Source organism: Aquila chrysaetos, chromosome Z, assembly GCF_900496995.4.
Source record: "Aquila chrysaetos chrysaetos chromosome Z, bAquChr1.4, whole genome shotgun sequence".
Classification (NCBI taxonomy): Eukaryota; Metazoa; Chordata; class Aves; order Accipitriformes; family Accipitridae; genus Aquila; species Aquila chrysaetos.
In genome coordinates, this window is record NC_044030.1 from 85,163,660 (window position 1) to 85,181,656 (window position 17,997).

General features: G+C 45.2%; 1 protein-coding gene across 5 annotated transcripts in view; it reads right to left on the reverse strand.

Annotated features, from left to right (window-relative positions):
• Positions 1-17,997, reverse strand: part of MYO5B (myosin VB) — a 171,949-nt gene that overhangs the window by 80,945 nt on the left and 73,007 nt on the right. For all 5 annotated transcript variants that reach the window (XM_030005719.2, XM_030005720.2, XM_030005718.2 and 2 more), the window contains 7 exons: positions 17,397-17,540; positions 16,571-16,652; positions 11,766-11,873; positions 9,457-9,566; positions 7,606-7,871; positions 3,100-3,181; positions 1,389-1,529 (listed from right to left, as the gene is read on the reverse strand). In XM_030005719.2, the coding sequence (XP_029861579.1) occupies positions 1,389-1,529; positions 3,100-3,181; positions 7,606-7,871; positions 9,457-9,566; positions 11,766-11,873; positions 16,571-16,652; positions 17,397-17,540 (933 nt within the window). The remainder of the gene's footprint in view (positions 1-1,388; positions 1,530-3,099; positions 3,182-7,605; positions 7,872-9,456; positions 9,567-11,765; positions 11,874-16,570; positions 16,653-17,396; positions 17,541-17,997) is intronic.

Consider the following 17,997-nt stretch of genomic DNA (forward strand, 5'->3'; position numbering starts at 1 on the left):
AAAACCTTTCCCTCTGATGCAGCATGACACTCCTGCCCTCGGGCCACTGGATCTGTCCCATACCAATGGATCTCACAGAGCCAACAAGAATTCGTTGTGTCCTTCCCATCACCTTGGCTATCCTGGTGAGGGGCCCATTCCCTGCTTCAGCTCTCCCACCACCCTTTGCCTCACCCTCCTTCAAAAACCCTCAAAGCCCTTCTACAGTCAGTAAGACACTTCCTGGCACCGAGTATATGCAAGTCTCGATAGAAACTCTTCCCAAAGACAACTTGTTGATCACACCACAGCAAAACCAGTCTGAGGCTCCACAAGGCAGCCACATCCATCAGCAAGGCAGTCACCATCCCCTTCCACTAGGCTGTTCTCAGCATTAAAAAGGCTTATTTCATGGTTGAATCTGTCTAACTTCAACTTCTAGCTATTGCACGCTAGGGTGGGTTTTTTTGTGTGTCAAAGGGTCTGAAAACCCTCCCACTGACTATCACTTAAAACCACTCATGTGCAGCGCTCAAGTTTCTTTATCCTCAGTATCACAATGTTTTATAGCCCTGATCTGCTAACACTCTCTCCAGTATTTCCTCACCATCATTGCTGTGCAGACACCAGAACTGAAGAGATACAAGCTGCTCTGCCCAATGTAGGAGCCCTTTTCATCACGGCATCACACTGAGCTCTCCTGTTGAGACGACCATACCTAAAGACTCTGGACATTCCACCTACTCTTCACACCAAAGACCTTCAAAACAGGTGTCCCAACCTCCCAAGAAAATCTTCCATCTTGCATTTCTTGTTTATAGATATATTTGGTAATTCACGACTGAACAAGGAGTGCATCCTTTCTTATGGATTCTCATGAAGGTTTGTGGTTCTGGCCTTTCTTCTCAACTTTTAAGCAAGATTTAATTTAGGCTGGTATCAGAGAGAGAGTAAAAGATAGCAAACTACTCTCCCAACATTGTAAGCATCTGAAGTCTGTACACTAAATGCAATCGACTTTACCCCAAATAGCTATCACAAGACAACCCAGGTTTCCCTTGGCACAAAGTAAGGCTTGAGACAGGGAGGAACTCCAGCTCTTGGGTAACACTGAAGAAAAAGTCGCAAGCAAAGGCTACTCCTAAGTGCAGTGAGGCCAGAAACATGAGCTCTGGCAACACGTGGTGAGATCAGGTACCCAGGCTGGTAGCAAACCTCTGCCAAGGAAGCTCTAGATAGTCCTAAAGCAAAGCAAAGCAAATGCCAACAGCCTACCCTAGCCATGAGCACCTGGCAATGCATGTGAAAGGAGATGTTTACCCTCTTGCAAGCTACCACAGGTTAAAGCCCATTCTTTAACCTTTTATAAAAATAAAAATGCCAGCAAAAAGGTGGATGATCCTCTTTACCTTGCATTCTTCATCCAGTAAGTCCAAGATACCAAGTTTTGCCTCTATAAGGTCTATGCAGGGCTGGTTATCGTAGAAGTCTATGAGAGTCCAAGGGATTCCCTCCTTCATGTACTCTTCTTGTTCCAGCTTAAACACGTGCTGAGAGTGGAAAAACAACAGAGTTACTGACCACGATCCCAGCCACCACAGCACCAGCCCCTTCCCCGTTCACCCACTTGTCCCCACTGGAATAAAATATTCCATCAGTACATCCAGAAGCCATAGAAACTTTAGGTGCCCTCACGTACAGCTTTGTACAGCCTCTGCCATTTACACAATCTAGCTTCTGGCAAGGAAAATAAAAGCTTTACACTAGGAAACCATGGGGTAGGAAAAAGAAAAAAGGCTTTAAATGACTTTCACTAGAAAATGACTGAAGCTGTCACTACATCTAGGTGGAAGCCATATATTGAAATGACAATGACATATATATCTCTTGGGCTAAGAAAAATCCCTCTCTCCTTTAGTGCTCTGCTGATTAAACTAGTGAGCTGCAGCAGGTTCACAAGCTGGGAGCCCAGCCAGGGCTGAGCGCATGTGACCCCATCTGTGAGCAGAGCTTCACAGAGAGCACCCAACGTCCTAGAAAGGATATCAGCAGCAGTATCTAACTGACTCAGGAACACTTCTATTGCAGATTCTTATTTAAAAAAAAAAAAAAAAAAAAAAAAAAAGTCTTTGCATGGCTTATATATCTCAGACCTCTGCTCTAGCAGATAAATTGTCTCTGGCTATTTCTGAGATACTCTAAGCATATTAAAAAATGATTTTTCAAACGCACTTTTTTCTTCAAAGATAGCTTTTTAAAATCTCTTCAAACATGTCATCTCAGAGTTTGAATTTATAAGCTTCAGAAGTGATAGTTGTACGTACCAAGTAAGATATGAATAGTGCAAATACAATCCATAATTTACTTTTCATTTTTAGCAGTGGTGATCTGATGCATGAGATATACTGCAAGTGTTCACATCCATGCATATGATACAGTTTCAAAGTGCCAAACTACTCCACAATAATTAGCTGCTTAAATTTAACAAGTTTTCCCTTGTATCCTGAAACTAATAGTGATTTTTTCCCTGCTTACAACAAAAGCAGAAAACAATCCCTTACTGGTTTCATTTCCAGTGCAGGTAAGCGCTTGTATTTAATAAAATAGAAGAATCTCAGGTTTTTTGTGAGGCATGTCCAAGTGAAAAATGGGAAGTGCATCCAATCCTGCTATTTAGTACAGAGTTTTCATTGCAGAGGTTTAAGCCACATAATGGGCAGGTTTCCACCCATGCTTTATCTCACACTGGAAATCAGGACTCAGCACGAGACTATCCAGGTTTCGGTTTAGGATTGAAACTATAAAAAAAAAAAATTGGCAAACTATCTACTTATCCAAAACCATCAATGAAATTTTGCATAAGCCATTTGCAAACCTGTTTCCAGTACCAAGCTTATAAATCAATCAAGCAGTATTTTAAACTTGATATGAATATTTAGTGCAATTGCAATGCACAATCATTGCCCAGGAGAGATGGTATCCCAAGGACTACATTCATGCTGGCCATGCGATCTGGCCAGGCTGCAGGTAAGTGCAATTAAGCAGAAACCAGACACACAATAATCCGGCCTTGATATGTTTTCTGTTAAGTTTTATGGAACGCTTCCAAGCTGACCTTACCGAGTTGAACTGCTGCTGGAGCTTTTCGTTGGCATAGTTGATACAGAACTGTTCAAAGCTATTCACTTCAAAAGTTTCAAACCTGCAAAGCAATGAATAAATCAGTATTAAGCATTGCTTTGTCTCAAAATCAACTTTTCTCTGCAATAGTGTCATCTGCGTGACAGGGAACACCAGTTATTCAACCATCTCTTCGTGTTCCTCCTATCCCAGATCTACACTTTATTCCTCATTCCCCGAAACGTCTATCTTTCCTTGCCACAACCCAAGGGATTCAAGAGGTCTCTTCTGCTATGCACGAATGAGATATTCGGGACGACTGTAGCTTCCTGCCCATCAGGCAGTAGTGCTGTCTGAGATGAGAAATGTAACAGCCTCTCTCAGGGAAAAATATTATGAAATATTAAGTCCAAATATATTCACTACAAAGGTGATGGAGAAACAGTAGCTGCTGTCTTAAAAGACCCAACATGGTGATTTTAATGCAATTCAATAGAGCAGAAAAAGAAGGTATTAAATTCATAATTATAGCCTCTGTATTGCATCCCTGATAGCACAAAAATTAGATACATGTGAGCAAGCGACTTCTGGAAGGCAGAGGGAGAAATGGTGCTTTCAGCTCCAATTCTAACACATTTCTTAGAGGGAGTTTGGTGTTGGTCTTGGTGATCCCCCTCTTCACCAGGGCTTCCAAAGCTCCCCTCACAGAAACATCATCCCACCCCTCCACAGTCCATCAGCCAACTCCAAACCAAGCTCAAAACTGTCTTCCTAGTCACAATTAGAAAAGAAAAAATATGCAGTTTTAATAACACAAACTACAGGCAAGCAGGCAGCAGAAAGTCAGCAGAGCCGCTGGGGCGGTCAGGGCTGAAGCACGTGATGCCCAGGGACAGGCACAGGGAGCTGGGTTTGCTCTTAAAAAAAAAAGACATTTTTCAGCTACCACAGGGAATTATGTTATTTATATTTCTATTTTTAAGGCACAGTTGGAAGGGGGAGGAAAAAAGTCTTTGACACATGACTGTAAGGATTAAACTAAGGGGAGAAGTGGCAAGGCTCCCTGTGCTTAACGAATAAGCTGCTGTAATGATAAATGCACGGTGAAATAATTGCTCCGGTAATAGGTGCTGTAGCAGCTGGCAGAACAGTCTTAAAGCACTGAACAAATGAAGTCCCTTTTTTTTTTTTTTTTTTCCCACCGCCCCCCAAAAAAATAAAAATCAGTATTTCTGGTACTTTCTGAGGACTACCTGGCTGTCATCTATGTGATGCAGTTATTCCCCAGGTATTGCCAGGTGGTAATGCCCTCACCATACAAAACACCCGAGTCCTTGAGGAAAGGCAATGCAAAAATGCAAAAGGAGAAGGGGGAATGGGAGAAAGGAGCCACTTTTGTGCTTTTATCAGCCCCACAGCACCTGAGGAAACCCAGGACCACTTCCCCTCTGTCTGTCCAGGGGCTGGCATTGCCCCTGGCGTCAGTGCAGCCTGTGCCAAGCAGAGGATGTTCAACGCATCCCCATCCCAGGAACAGAGCTTTACAATCTTTACTGCAACTAAATCTGGTGTCTGGGACCAATGAATGTTTATATTAAACACGTGGCCAGAGCCTCAGTGGTGAACGTGTCCTTGAAGAGCTCCCACTGTGCTTGATCTTGGTTGCACGGCCATCGCACCGAGCAGATCGGTGCCTTCAGCTCTTGCAACTAAAGGGATGCGACTTCCCCAGGACTGCTTGAAAAATACCAACTCCTGCAGGTTCATGATCAGAGCAACAGGGCAAGAAAAGATTTAATTAAAACAGAGATGGAGAGGCACGTTGAGCTAGGTGGAAAAACACAAGAGCGAGGGTACAAGGGGAAAAGATATCGGAGTGGAAACTCTTTTTCCACTTCAGAGACACCAGATGTGATTTATGAACCCTCTCAGTGAGTGCCAGCCGGGGGCAGAGCAGCTGTAGAACACCAGCTCCAAGGGAGATTTCATGAAGTCGCTAATTAAGGGGACCCTGCCAGCGCAATTTGCTAATTGACAGAGCAGTTTGGTCGCCAGCTCCACGTATGCCCTCGCCAGGAGGTCCTACCCGCACAAAGTGCCTGCACTAAGATGACATCCTAGTGCAAAAAGCAAACCAACGGCCACTCGTTTTCTATTCATTTTAGTGCACTATATCTTGGTGCAAAAAATAAGCATAGTCACCACTCCAACCTATCACTGTGGCTCTCGGAAAGGCACATCCCAGCTTGGGGACAGCTCTCATGAGCAGATGTTGGGGGCTAAATTCTGCATTTTGGCTTTTCTCCTGTTCCCTATTCTGCTGTGCGACTGATATCTCCTAAATCCACTGCAGCACCAGGGTTTATACTGAAATATTTAAAGTTCATAAATAAGTCCAGCATACAGCTGGCCGCCTGGGTGTTCACACTTCCCTTCACATGGCAAACAGAGGAAAAACAAGCCAACCCCACCAAGTCCAGGAATGCCACATGAATCCACTCTTCAGAAGGATTGCAGTATTGCTACTATAGCAAATGACGCACTTGCAATAAATACATAAAGGCTTTTAATGCTGCATCCTTTCACCTCAGTGTTAGCAGAGAATTAAGGGAGTCAAGCATTAGAGAATTAGGACACAAACCCCACAGCCTCTGCACCCTTGGTTTGGACCCTGTCCCTAGAAATCCCACCCATGGGGACAGTCCTCCCCCAGGAGCACCAGGACAGAGATGCTCTCAGGATGTCAGGGACATGTGATGAAGGCTGCTTGCAGGCTCCCTGCCTTTCTAGCTTAATTCCTCTCCTAGAGGAAAAGGAAAAACAACAGACATTTGGGGAAAACAAATTTCCAATATTTGGCAGAATGCACTAAAACTCCCAAATAACCTGAGTTTGGGGAACCAAACCACTTTCAAGGACTGCAGAGAGTTACGTTGTCAGCACCCCAAGTCCCTGCATTGTTAATTACTCAGCATTTAGACAGCAACACCCACTTCTGAAAGGGATTTATGGTCTCTTTAGGAGACTGGACTCACACACAAGCATTATGGCCTGGAGCATGGACATCCTTCACCTGCAAACTCACCTCTTTCGACAGGACCTGCAGGTCCCCATAGAAAAAAAATCCTTCTGTACCCAGCGGTGACACCAGTGCTGTAAAAGCATCTGCTGGCCCACGTGCTGGACATGATGCACAGGAGACCTGCAGCTAAGGGACGTATTTCTTCCACACTAACAGGTTTTCAAGCCCAACTTAACCTTCCACAAGCGTTATCCTCAAGACTCCTTTTTTTCAGATTTCTGAAAGACCGTGTCTGATTTTCTAATTCAGACATCCAATTTTCTGCATTGACCCACTATCATGCATGCGGCTCCATCTCAAAGCTTTATTTATCATATCCCAGCCCGCAGAAATCTCTATTTTTAGGGACAATGAGGGGAAACAACTGATGTTTTAAGATCCTCTGCGTCCTGTGCTATCTACCTAAGACAGACACTTGCAAACCTCTGACAGCACCCTCACCACCTCAGGTCATCCCACTGAAATCCCAAACCAGAGAGGACTGTATTCTTATCATACTTGATACAAGTGTTCCTGCAAACCTTGCCGTATGCCAGCAGTTGCTGATGGAGATGAGCAGGCAGTGGGCTACACCGATGCTCCAGCACTTTCTGGCACACTTTCTGCTGCCGTGGCTGTCCAACAGATGTTAAAATCAATATCCCAAACACCAGCAGCTGTAGAAACCCCATGGGAGGTTTTATACACAAGATCCAGTTCCAGTAACCGTGTAGGTATTATAGCCATAAAAGCTTTCTGCAGCTGACCCAGAACTGCTTCAGCAGGATTTCATTCTGAACTTCAGGTTTACGTAGATCTGACAGACCTTACAAGGAGTCTGCCATTACATGAGATTTTGGGATTGAGCAAGCACAGCGACTGCACTGGGTCAGGGACCAGCTCCTGGAGCGGCTACAACTCTTAGCCTTAAGTTGCAGGCTGCAAGCCTTGCCCTCGGTTATAGCAGAGCTTTTTGCACCTTACCCCACCGCTGCAGCTTCCCAAAGTCCTCCGAAAGTTCTCGCTGCACAAGGGCCCTGCAGCAGCAGTTTCACAGCTGAAGAACCAAAGTAGTTTCTTTAAACCCCACAGCAACACCAGGCAGAGCCAAATGCAGTCTTTAGCCTCCACATTGGCACCTTTACCCCAGCTCATCTTTAAACTTGATGCTTTAAACAGCACAGGGGACAGAAATCCCAAACAGGAAGAGCATGGGAGGTAAATCCCCAAAACCAGCACTCAAACAGATCTGCATGCACCATTTCGGGGTTGCATAATTTAAAGGCGAATCAAAACTGCAAACCACACATGACTGCGGTTTCATGGATCCCCTACTATTATTGCCATCACCTGCCACAAGTCAAGGTCAAGCATGCATTATCAGAAGGGCAAGACAAATCATACAGGACTAATTAAACAGCCTTAAAAGCAGAAAGCGTGCCTACCCATAGATATCGAGCACGCCGATGAAGGAGTGCTGCTTGACGGTGGTGTGCAGGGCCTTGTTGATGTGCTGCACGATCCAGTTGAAGAGCCGGGCATAGATGTGCTTGGCCAGGGCGTTCCTGGCGTTCACCACTTGCTGCACAGACATGCTCTTCACGTAGGTCTCGGACGTGGTGACGAGCTTGCGATGGCAAAGCCAGTGCTGCATCTGGCTGTACTCCACTCCCAGCAAGCCGCAGAAGTTGTTCAAGTGCTCGTCCTCGCTCTGGGGGTAACGAGAAGCAAAGTTATCAGGTTGGTGACACTCCAAAATGGGAGTTTTAACATCAAGTTCCCAGATCAGTGCAAGAAATTAACAGCATTTCATACCTATCTAGGGAAATACTGTGTTTCTCTGTGGTTGATAGGAAACAGAAAAGCAATGAGCACTCATCCAGTTGCACTAGTCTTCACGGACACGGATGAAACTGCTCACATGGAGCTCTGAACGGTGGCACACCCTATGGCTTTGCTCTGCTCTGGCTAGCCTTAAGGTCTCGATGTTCATAAACAGCGCATTTCCACAGTGACTGCTAATGGGAAAGAGCACTCTCCACTTTACTCCTCCTTGAGCTGCAACTACACACTCCTTCAGAGCAACCTTGCTTAAGCCTTAAGTTAAAGCTTAGGGCATGCCATTACACCATGCCTTTTACAAACTAACCCCATTTTGAATAACAAACTTGCAAAATGTGCATTACCAGAAGGGCTTGTGTTTTGCATAATCAATAAAATGAAATGTGAACTTCATTTTCTCTAGTGCATTGTATTTTTACCCCCTCAAACTAAGACAAGGCAGTTCTGAGTCTCTATTATGCTAAGATAGCGGGCACTGCCTTTTGGACAATGAGAAATCAATTTCCCTTTCCTCAGTGTAATAATACACATCTAAAGGAAGTAAATTGTTTCCAGTTATATACATGCACGTACAGAAGCTGGACGGGTTTGGGGACGGAAAGAAAAATGCATTTTAAAGGACATCTAGGATGCTTTATTGCTATGATACCTTTTTGACCATGGTTTCAAAGTCATAACAGAATTGATGTAATACCATGCAATTACATCTGAAGGTAATTAAACAAATGAACTCCATTACAAAACTCAACACTGTCGGAGCAGACCACTTTCACGTATTCATGTTGCCAAATATCAAGCAAATTACCCCCAGCACCTAACTAATTGCACACCACATTATCTCAAAGGTACCATTAAAAGTGTGTGCAGAACCCATTTTAACACTTTGATTAGGAACAAACAACCCAGTCTGGGATACAATGATAATTGACAGGACAGTATTTTGCATAAAATCCCTTTTTTTCCTCCCTAAACAAACACAGAAAGACAACCACTAAGGCATCTTTAGTCTTACTTATTCTTGCTAATTAACTGTGCAGTGCTCCTTTGGATACTGGATGGCCACATTACAAGCAGCAGCCTCATGGCTTTGCCTGTAGCAAAGCAGTTGTTGAGCATCACACCTTCTGCTGGTGGGAGTCACCGTTCCCCCAATATTCTGTGCACCAAGTTTTTTAAGAAAGCAGGAAGAGTTAAAGATGGGTCGGGACTTAAGGTGGTAAGAGACCTTTGAATCACCTAGCTTACAGGCTGGCTAAAGAGGAGAAATAATACAGTCTTCCACGAAAAACAAAGCAACCAGAAAATCATGATGTGTTTTTGAAAAAAGCAAAGAAAACCAGGAGGAAAAGGGCTTTCTACCAAAGAATACTGCTGCGAAGCTCAACACATCCAACGCGGCCCAATTTATGAGCATACAAAGCTCTCCATGTGCCCCACTCTTGCTAGTGACTTACCGATACGCTACAGGCATCACCGTCTCTTTCCGCTTGGATTTCCAAGTTCCCTAGGTGCAGAATGGCAGCAATTATCCTAAAAATGGTTGTCTGATGAGACTCCTTCACTCCTATGGGAACAATTGATATCTGATTGTCTCAACAGAAAACAAACTGCAATTTTCATTTTATTTGAAAAAGTTTGTGGTGCTTGATTTCCTTCCCGGGCTGTTGGTTTTCAGAGTTATCACACCTCTCACAATAAACTCATCATAAACTCTCAGTAAAGTCATCACTCAAAAGTGACAGTGGATACTGCGAGAGGAGCTCCTTATGTTATTTCTTGACCCCTAACGGTTTCATCAAAGCAATTTTATCACAGATGGGTTTAATACTATTGTGCACGTAACCAAGGATGCTACTCCATAACGATCAAACGGGATCAAAGCTATAAGGGCTCTGAGGCTTTTATAGAACAAGGAGTTGCTTCTCTGAGATAGTAGTCAAACAGTGAGACCCTGCTGACAACTGAAGCACAGAAATTACAACTTATTGCCGGTATCCCACAAACAGAAGAGAAAATTAAAGGTGTGCACATGATGCACAACGCCTCCAGACTGGTACTACAGCTGGATACAGCAAGTCACCAGGGAGGTGATGTGGAGCTCTGTCTTACAGTCCTCAGTGTCTCAACAGGAGCTACGCATTGTGGGTCTTCACTGGGGGTGTAAGATGTTATTGCTTTATATATTTTTCTGGCAGGCTTTTGCAGGCATTCCCAGCAGGAGCTTTGCTCAGCAGCAGCTTGCACACAGCTTTCTTGCCGTATCTTGCATTTTCACGTCCCAACTGGGCTTCTGTGTCCCTTTTGTGTTCAGTGCTGGTGTCCTAATTATCCACCCAAGGTCTGAGCCATCACCTGCTGGTTTTTGAATTATCAAGAGCTTCCCTTTCTCCCTCTCGGGACTTTTCTGTTATCAGCACAGTGAGAAATGTTTCAAGGTTACTAAAAGGAGCAATGCTCTGCTGTTACTTGGCACTCTTAATTGGAGTTAAGCCTGGCTAGCGTGGGGATTTGCAGATAAATCTGACTTCTCCTTGTTACACATAAAAAGGCAAGACTAGAAACTGTAGCAGCAATTTCACCAGGCCCTAAACAGAAGCAGACAGAGCTGGGAAACGCTGAAGGAAAATGAGGAAAGGCAGGGCCAGAGGAACCATGTGAAGAGCAGGAAAACATCATCAAATTGGCAGCAGAGGAAGATGCTTGCACAGTGCTCCACAGGGACCAGCAAGGAGACAGGGGGTCTGCTTGGGGAGGCAGAGAAGGGGACAAAAGAGAGACTACATGTTACAAGGGGATGGGGAGAGAGTTCCCTGGGGATTACAGACCTGTGGGCAAGTTTGGAGCAACCACTGGAATAATTTTTTGTTTGTTTTTTAAGTAGTTAACAGTTAGAAGTCACAGCAGCCAGACAAGAGGAGGGTAAAGAAAGACCCCGCTGTCACCCCGAAGAAAAAGAGATTGAGCCCATCTAAAACACAAGAGGACAAATTTGGGGGAAACACTTGCAGTCATAACACTTGAAATAAATCCCCACGCTCACTGCCGGCACAGCGCAGTGGCTGCGATACAGCTGCTGGGGGGGATTTCACAGCTGGCTGTGAACATCATGAGCTCCTCTCCCAACAAATGAAATGCACTGGAGAGACACCAACACTTAACAGAATTTTAAAACTTGGTTTCAGATAAATATTAATAAACTGGGAAAGTTTTCACCTGCAAAAATTGTTTTTCCTTGCAAACAGTCACTGCTGCAGGCACACTACAGCACTGCTCCACTGCAGCATGAACGGGTGGTTATTGCAGTGGTAGATTTTGCAGCTGGCCATGCAAACGTGGACTCTGCACAGCAGGGATGTACTAAGCTCATTATTCCCAGGAATCAGCTACTTGGTACAATACTGTGATGGTCATGAAGTGACATCACCCTCAACGTAAATACAGATTGAACTGCAGAGTAATAGACGTTTTCCTGCTTGTAAATAGGGTAAAAAATAGCAAGTCAAAGCTGCAGCACACCTTTGACTCCAGAATGGTTTATTTAGGTTTCACTTAAATTCAGTGTCCTCCTCTATTTCACTGCTACTTTGCAGATAGCTGTGAGAGACACTACTGCAGCTCATACTAAAGAACAAGGTAAAGCCAACTAGGTCAATAGGAACATGGATTTATACCTCTTAGTGTTACAGGAGGGTCATATAATTCAGGCTGAAAATGTTTGCAAGAGACTTCTGCTGGGAAGGCTCCAAGCAGAGCAAGCCCTTACCAAGCAGGGTGAAGGCATGCCTGGTTTTCTCAAAGTCATCAGCATCGTCCACGCCATCGATAGACGTGTCACCTCCCTGAGAAGTGTAGAAAAAGTCTTCGGCACATGCTAGAAGAAAATAAACAGAAGAAATGCATCAGCAAGCAGTAGCTTTCCAGAGCATGCACTAGGATGGTCCCTGTCCCCCATCCTGCCCATCCCCAAAAAGCACCCATCTCCTTTCAACCTCAGTTTTACTTAGAAATGGATGAAGTATAACCCCGATAACTATGACTGTAACTATTTCTTGCAGGGCTTAAACCCCTTCCCCATGCAAAGCAAGTTCAACCAGGGGAGAGCTGTGTTATATTTGGGATTCAAATTCTGTTGCACAGGTGCGTATTACTTCAAGTACTGAAGTTTTATATACCTGTGACCAATTCAGACATTTTAACACCTTTCCCACATAACGCCTTAAATCCACGGAGCAAAGGGAATGGAGAAATGCTCACGGTGCCAGCATTACACCATTTAAGCATCTGTGCTTTAGCAAAGTTATTTCAGGGCGACGCAAAGCTAAATCCTATGGAGACCAAGAGGCATTTCAAATGCAGACACAACAAGAGATCGCAGGATTTATATCCACTTTAAAAAGCTTCACATGCAATCGCCCCTCCTTAAAACAATGGGTTATTTAAGGTCAAAACCATTAAGGTATGTGCCCAAGGCTGCCAGGCTGAGTCCTGGCAGAGCTGGAGCAGGCTTGGCCCCAGGGTGTGCTGGGGGAGCCCAGGAGGTGGACAGCCTCTCCATCCCACCCAGAATCAGTTCTCAGCACCGGCTTCAGCTCGTTTCAAACCAGGTAGGAGTGAGTGACTTGCCAAGAAAAGCTCAGAAAGATCATTAACACTCACAAACATATTACCCAAGTATCATGAAAATAATGAGAAATACAGCCTACTGTGCGTTCCACATCAGCCTGCTGGTAACCTTTAAAATCACTGCAATCTGTACTTTCTTTGACTCACATTGCCACCAGAAGGTCCTCATCCCTTCCCAGCCCTCCCACAGGCTTGTGCATTAGCTGTACTTTCAGGACAACTTTCTTACAGGAAAAACATTTAATTCTTTTTGGCGTACAAAGCCCTGGGACCTAGAGGTTTCAGTAACCCTGCTCGTTGCTGGAGCATCGGCAACAAGGGGCACAAAATGCTGATTGGGGTCAGAGAGCCAGCGTCCATCCTGGTCGCCCCAGCACGACAGGAGTTCATCCAGCTCATGATGGAGCACATCACATTAACAACTTGATGTTGCTGCATGTCACCCTGCAAGATGCATCCAGGGCTGGCAGTAGTTGATGCGACCAGGACATCAGCCTCCAATTTTAACCATCCACGCTGGGATCTGTTTCTGCCTCAAGTCATCTCTGGTATAACTGACTCCAATATTTACGTTTCAGTATGTGTGCAATGATTTTAATAACCACAGAAACCCTTTGATTCACTGCAAACAAATAAAACATATTCCTGCTTTGCACCATTGCCCAGGCATCATTAAGTTAAGACACCACACTTCGAAAGGCACTGCATTGCACACAGATTCCTGCGTTTTAAGTCAAATATTTACTTTCTAGTTTAAAATCAAGCCTTCAGGATCGCTCCGACTGAAGAGCCAACACTTACTGGTTTGCCCTGCTGGGCTCACCTAAGTTTAGAGACTCTTTGTTTTCCAGCATTTTGCAATATAAAAGAGAGTAACAACAATTCTTTGCATGTGCAAGACCCAAAGGAGAAACAACAGCTCCTACTTTTGATATGGAAAAATATATGTTCTACTCTGTCTAATAAAAGGTGGATTTTCACATCAAGATACTCCCTGTTTTGTATAAGCCTTGGGAAGATAAGGTTGTCAGGTAGGTAAGGTACAGCTCATGTGAGTAAATAAGTTTGGGGTTTGACTAGTCATCTTGAAATACAGGCTAGTAAATCTGATGCAAAGTTGGTAGTGAAAAAGAACCTTCAAAAGAAAGAAAAATAAGTGAATGGCACACATCTGCACTCAGAGAAAACTGCCCAGCACTAGTAATTTAACAGGTCAGGGCAGAGCCTGGTTCACCCCAACAAAAGCAGCTCACGGCACCCACGTCCCCGTCCCCAGAAGCCATCCCATCCCCGCCGAGCACATGAGCAGCGCCGCATCTGCCAGCTACAAAAACATTTCAGGGAGGCATTTTTAAGCTGTTGCAAGGTGACAGTGCAGGAAACACCAAAGACACACACCTTTAACTTTAGAAAGAATCATTTCTTTTTCTGTTGTTGCATTTTACCCAAACGCACAAGCAGCAGGCTGTATGGATACCTGTGCAGGCTGTGATACAGCAAATGCACAAACACCATGGAAGAGCGCAGCTGGAGACTGACACACACTGACAACATCAAATTTTGATTAGAAATGACCCAAGAAAGCTTCCTTGTGGGCTAACGGCCCTGGCACCCACCACCTCCTACGCCGCCAGCTGTTGCCATTACGCAGTCTCCCTTGAGACACCGAAGTCGAGAGCCACAGTGACAACAGAATAAAGATGTCCTGGGTGATGCACCAGGAGAGCCCGGAGCGCTCAGCCTTCACTATTACCAGACACCACAAATACAGACGATGCTTTTAGAGAGCCGTGTTGAACAAGACCGATAACTTCCTCTGATCCACATGTTCCCAAGAAGGGAAAGGTGGTTTCACAGCTGCAGCTCTGCAATATCAACTTGTCTCCCAGACTGGCTTGAAATAATTTATTTCTGAATGTTAGGATGCCAGTGGACAACAGCATTACTCAGGGTATCTTTGCAAAAATGAAGCACATAACCCCACTGCAGAAACTCTTGTAAGTGCTCAGAGATGTGCTCTGAGGTCACGTGAACATGCAACGGGACAAAACACAGGCTCTTTGGCAGTAGCTGGGAAGTCACTTTCAGAGGAACATCATTTTGGGACCCTTAGAGACCAAAAGGAGTCCCAGGTCCATCACAAGCCTTGACCTACGGAACCAGGTTTCTCACTATGGCTGGTGCACAGTGAATCATGCAAAGCCTTCACCTCCCACCAAGGTGTACTGGGACCAACATTATGGTTACACCTAGACGGTCTCAGAAGTTATCTTACACCTTAGCAAACTCGCAGATGGGGTTGTGTGGTTTGGTGTCACTGGGCAGAGTATGGACTACAGTTGGGTAATGCACCAAGGCTTACTGGTGACAACAGGACAAGAACAGCAGCGCTTCCATTTCAGCACCAGCACTCCGTAAAAGTGCGACCAACATGCTTACAGTGATGTAAAAAGTCATTAAAACAAGTCCAGAATTACCCAGAAACCGAAAGCCTCTCTCTCCATCTACCACTTCTCTGTAGCCACGATGGAAATCTCTGTGCAACTCTGCAGCAGCAAAATGTTCTGCGTTGGGATCACAACCTGCCTTGCTCCCCATTTTAAATACTTAAAAGCATGTTTTAAGCCTCACTTCTCTTTCTAAGCAACACCAAATATTCAAGATCAAAAATTAATTACACCACATCTCTGCATCCCTGCTGCAAGTGAAAAGTGTCTTACTCAGGTACCTTACAAAGGTTTTGCTGCAAATCCTGGGAAAAAAAACAACTTGGGATATATCCCAGGAGTTAACCATTGAAAAAATATAATGGATTCAAAGGAAACAACTGCTCCTGCCAAGACCTTGGCCAGATCAACCCATACTCACACTTCACTTAAAAAGACAGATCTTTATGCAAGTTCCGTACAATATTAACACATGATCTCCCTGCATCCGCTGGCATCTACCACAGCACGTGGTTCACTCTGGTTCTGCAGGGAATTTCTACAACATACACAGGCTTCCACCACGGCTAACCTCTAGCAACAGCTCCTACCCACCAGCAGCACTTGCAGGAGCCTAACAGCACCGACCAGCGCATCACAAACTTCATGCCCTTCATTCAGCAAGCTGCTGCCCAGCAGAGGCGACAAGGGCTGGTGTCTCATTGTCCTAGTTTCAGCTGGGATAGAGTTAACTGTCTTCCTAGTAGCTGGTACGGTGCTATGTTTTGAGTTCAGTATGAGAAGAATGTTGATAACACTGATGTTTTCAGTTGCTGCTAGTAGTGTTTAGACTAATGTCAAGGATTTTTCAGCTTCTCATGCCCAGCCAGCGAGAAAGCTGGAGGGGCACAACAAGTTGGCACAGGACACAGCCAGGGCACCTGACCCAAACTGGCCAACAGGGTATTCCATACCATATGACGTCCCATCTAGTATAGGAACTGGGAAGTGGGGGCGGGGAATCGCCGCTCGGGGGACTAGCTGGGTGCCGGTCGGCGGGTGGTGAGCGATTGCACTGCGCATCATTTGTACATCCCAATCCTTTCATTATTGCTGTTGTCATTTTATTAGTGTTATCATTATCATTATCCGTTTCTTCTTTTCTGTTCTATTAAACTGTTCTTATGTCAACCCGTGGGTTTTGCTTCTTTTTTCCCGATTTTCTCCCCCATCCCACTGGGTGGGGGGGGAGTGAGTGAGCGGCTGCGTGGTGCTTAGTTGCTGGCTGGGGTTAAACCACGACACTCATCCAAGGTGCCACATCCCTGGAGATGGCATGAGCAAGCCTGTGCACCGCTGGGGAGAAGCGGCCCTTCAAGCTCATCTCCCTTTACCTCCTCCCACTGAGCAGGCACATACGACCTCACCGATCACCTGCATTTCTAACCCCACCATGTTTTCCTGTTGCCATCACACCTAGGCAGCAGTTGCCAGTGCACAGGGAGGTAGAAGTACTTACTTAGTCCAAGGTCTTTGAATTCTGGAAGACTCGCTGAGGCACAAAGCTGATAGAAGATGTGGTAGTTGCGCTCGTCCTCTGCCTACGGGGAGAACACCGAGTTACCGGAGGCACGAAGAGGTTACAGGAGTGCTCCCACCCTCAGCCCAGTGCTTGCTGAGCCCAGGGCCATCCTGACCCCATCCCCTGCTTCCCACCACCAAGACTTTCTTAGTGTCACCAAGAAGACAGGGACCTTTTGCCACCTGGGAGAAAGGAGGTGTCAAGCCTTGTCCTGACCAATATACATTGCCCATCCTGCAAAAGAAATAGCACAAACCAAGAAAGCTTGTCCTGAGTCCTGCACAAGAAACCCACAGGATGTGCTGTGGCAGAGACATCAGCCTCCTCAGCCCTTCTTCTGCCTCTCCTCCATCTTCAACACTGAAGACTGTTGCCTGCAATTTATTCTTCCTGGCTTTTGATGAGGTTCAGTAAAAATCTCAGCAGTTGCCCAGAGAAAGGCTTTCCATCCCTGCCTAGCAGCCAGGCCAGAAGCAGTAGTCCCTCCTCAGGGCTCCAGCCTCCGATGAATGGAGGGAACAACCAGAGGCCAACTAACAAGCCTCCCAGGTACATATTCCTCCAGAATGAGTTTCATTAGGTTGGTATCATCAAGAACAACTGCAAAAGACTAAGCCTGAAGGACATGTCTGGATGCCGTGTCCTCCAGAAAAGCTACTTTTAAAGCTGTTTTTTTAATCCATAGAAAAGACCCAGACTGTTAAGTTCCCAGAGTACAGCATCCAAAGAAAAAAAAAAGAAGGAAAAAAGCACAACTCCTCACCTGGAATACAACTCGTGATTTTTCCAACAGGTATGTCCTCATGTTGGCACCAATGATGTGGTATCTTTTATCAAAGCCGATCTGAATATATTTCCCAAAGCGACTGCTGTTGTCATTCCTTGTTGTTTTAGCATTTCCAATTGCCTGCATAAAACAAAATTAAACACTAATTTTTCATTTATTTTTTTAAAATTTTTAAACATTTAAATTTGTAATCAGTGTTATATAAACAGTCATGGGAGGATTTGAGGGAAACCCCTTCCCAGATGCAGAAGGCAGAGCAATGATGTGACTTTGGGAAGGACTCTTCACCGAAAACGTGGTGTCTCAAGAATTTTTATGGAAGAAAAATACACATGAACAGCAATGAGTATTTGTACAGCGATTAGATCACCTACATCCCAACAGCCACAGCACTCCTGTTTTGTCTTACAGGATGCCCCCACCTTTTTTCGCAAGTTAACACTGGCAAGCTTTCCTGGAGGAGACATGAGCAATGAAGCCCTGTGAGAGGGAGGGAACCAGCTGCAATGTGTCTCCAGATGTTTGGGCTTTGGTCCATAGTTTTGGTGACATGGCCAGAGCCCCTCCGTGCCTCTCC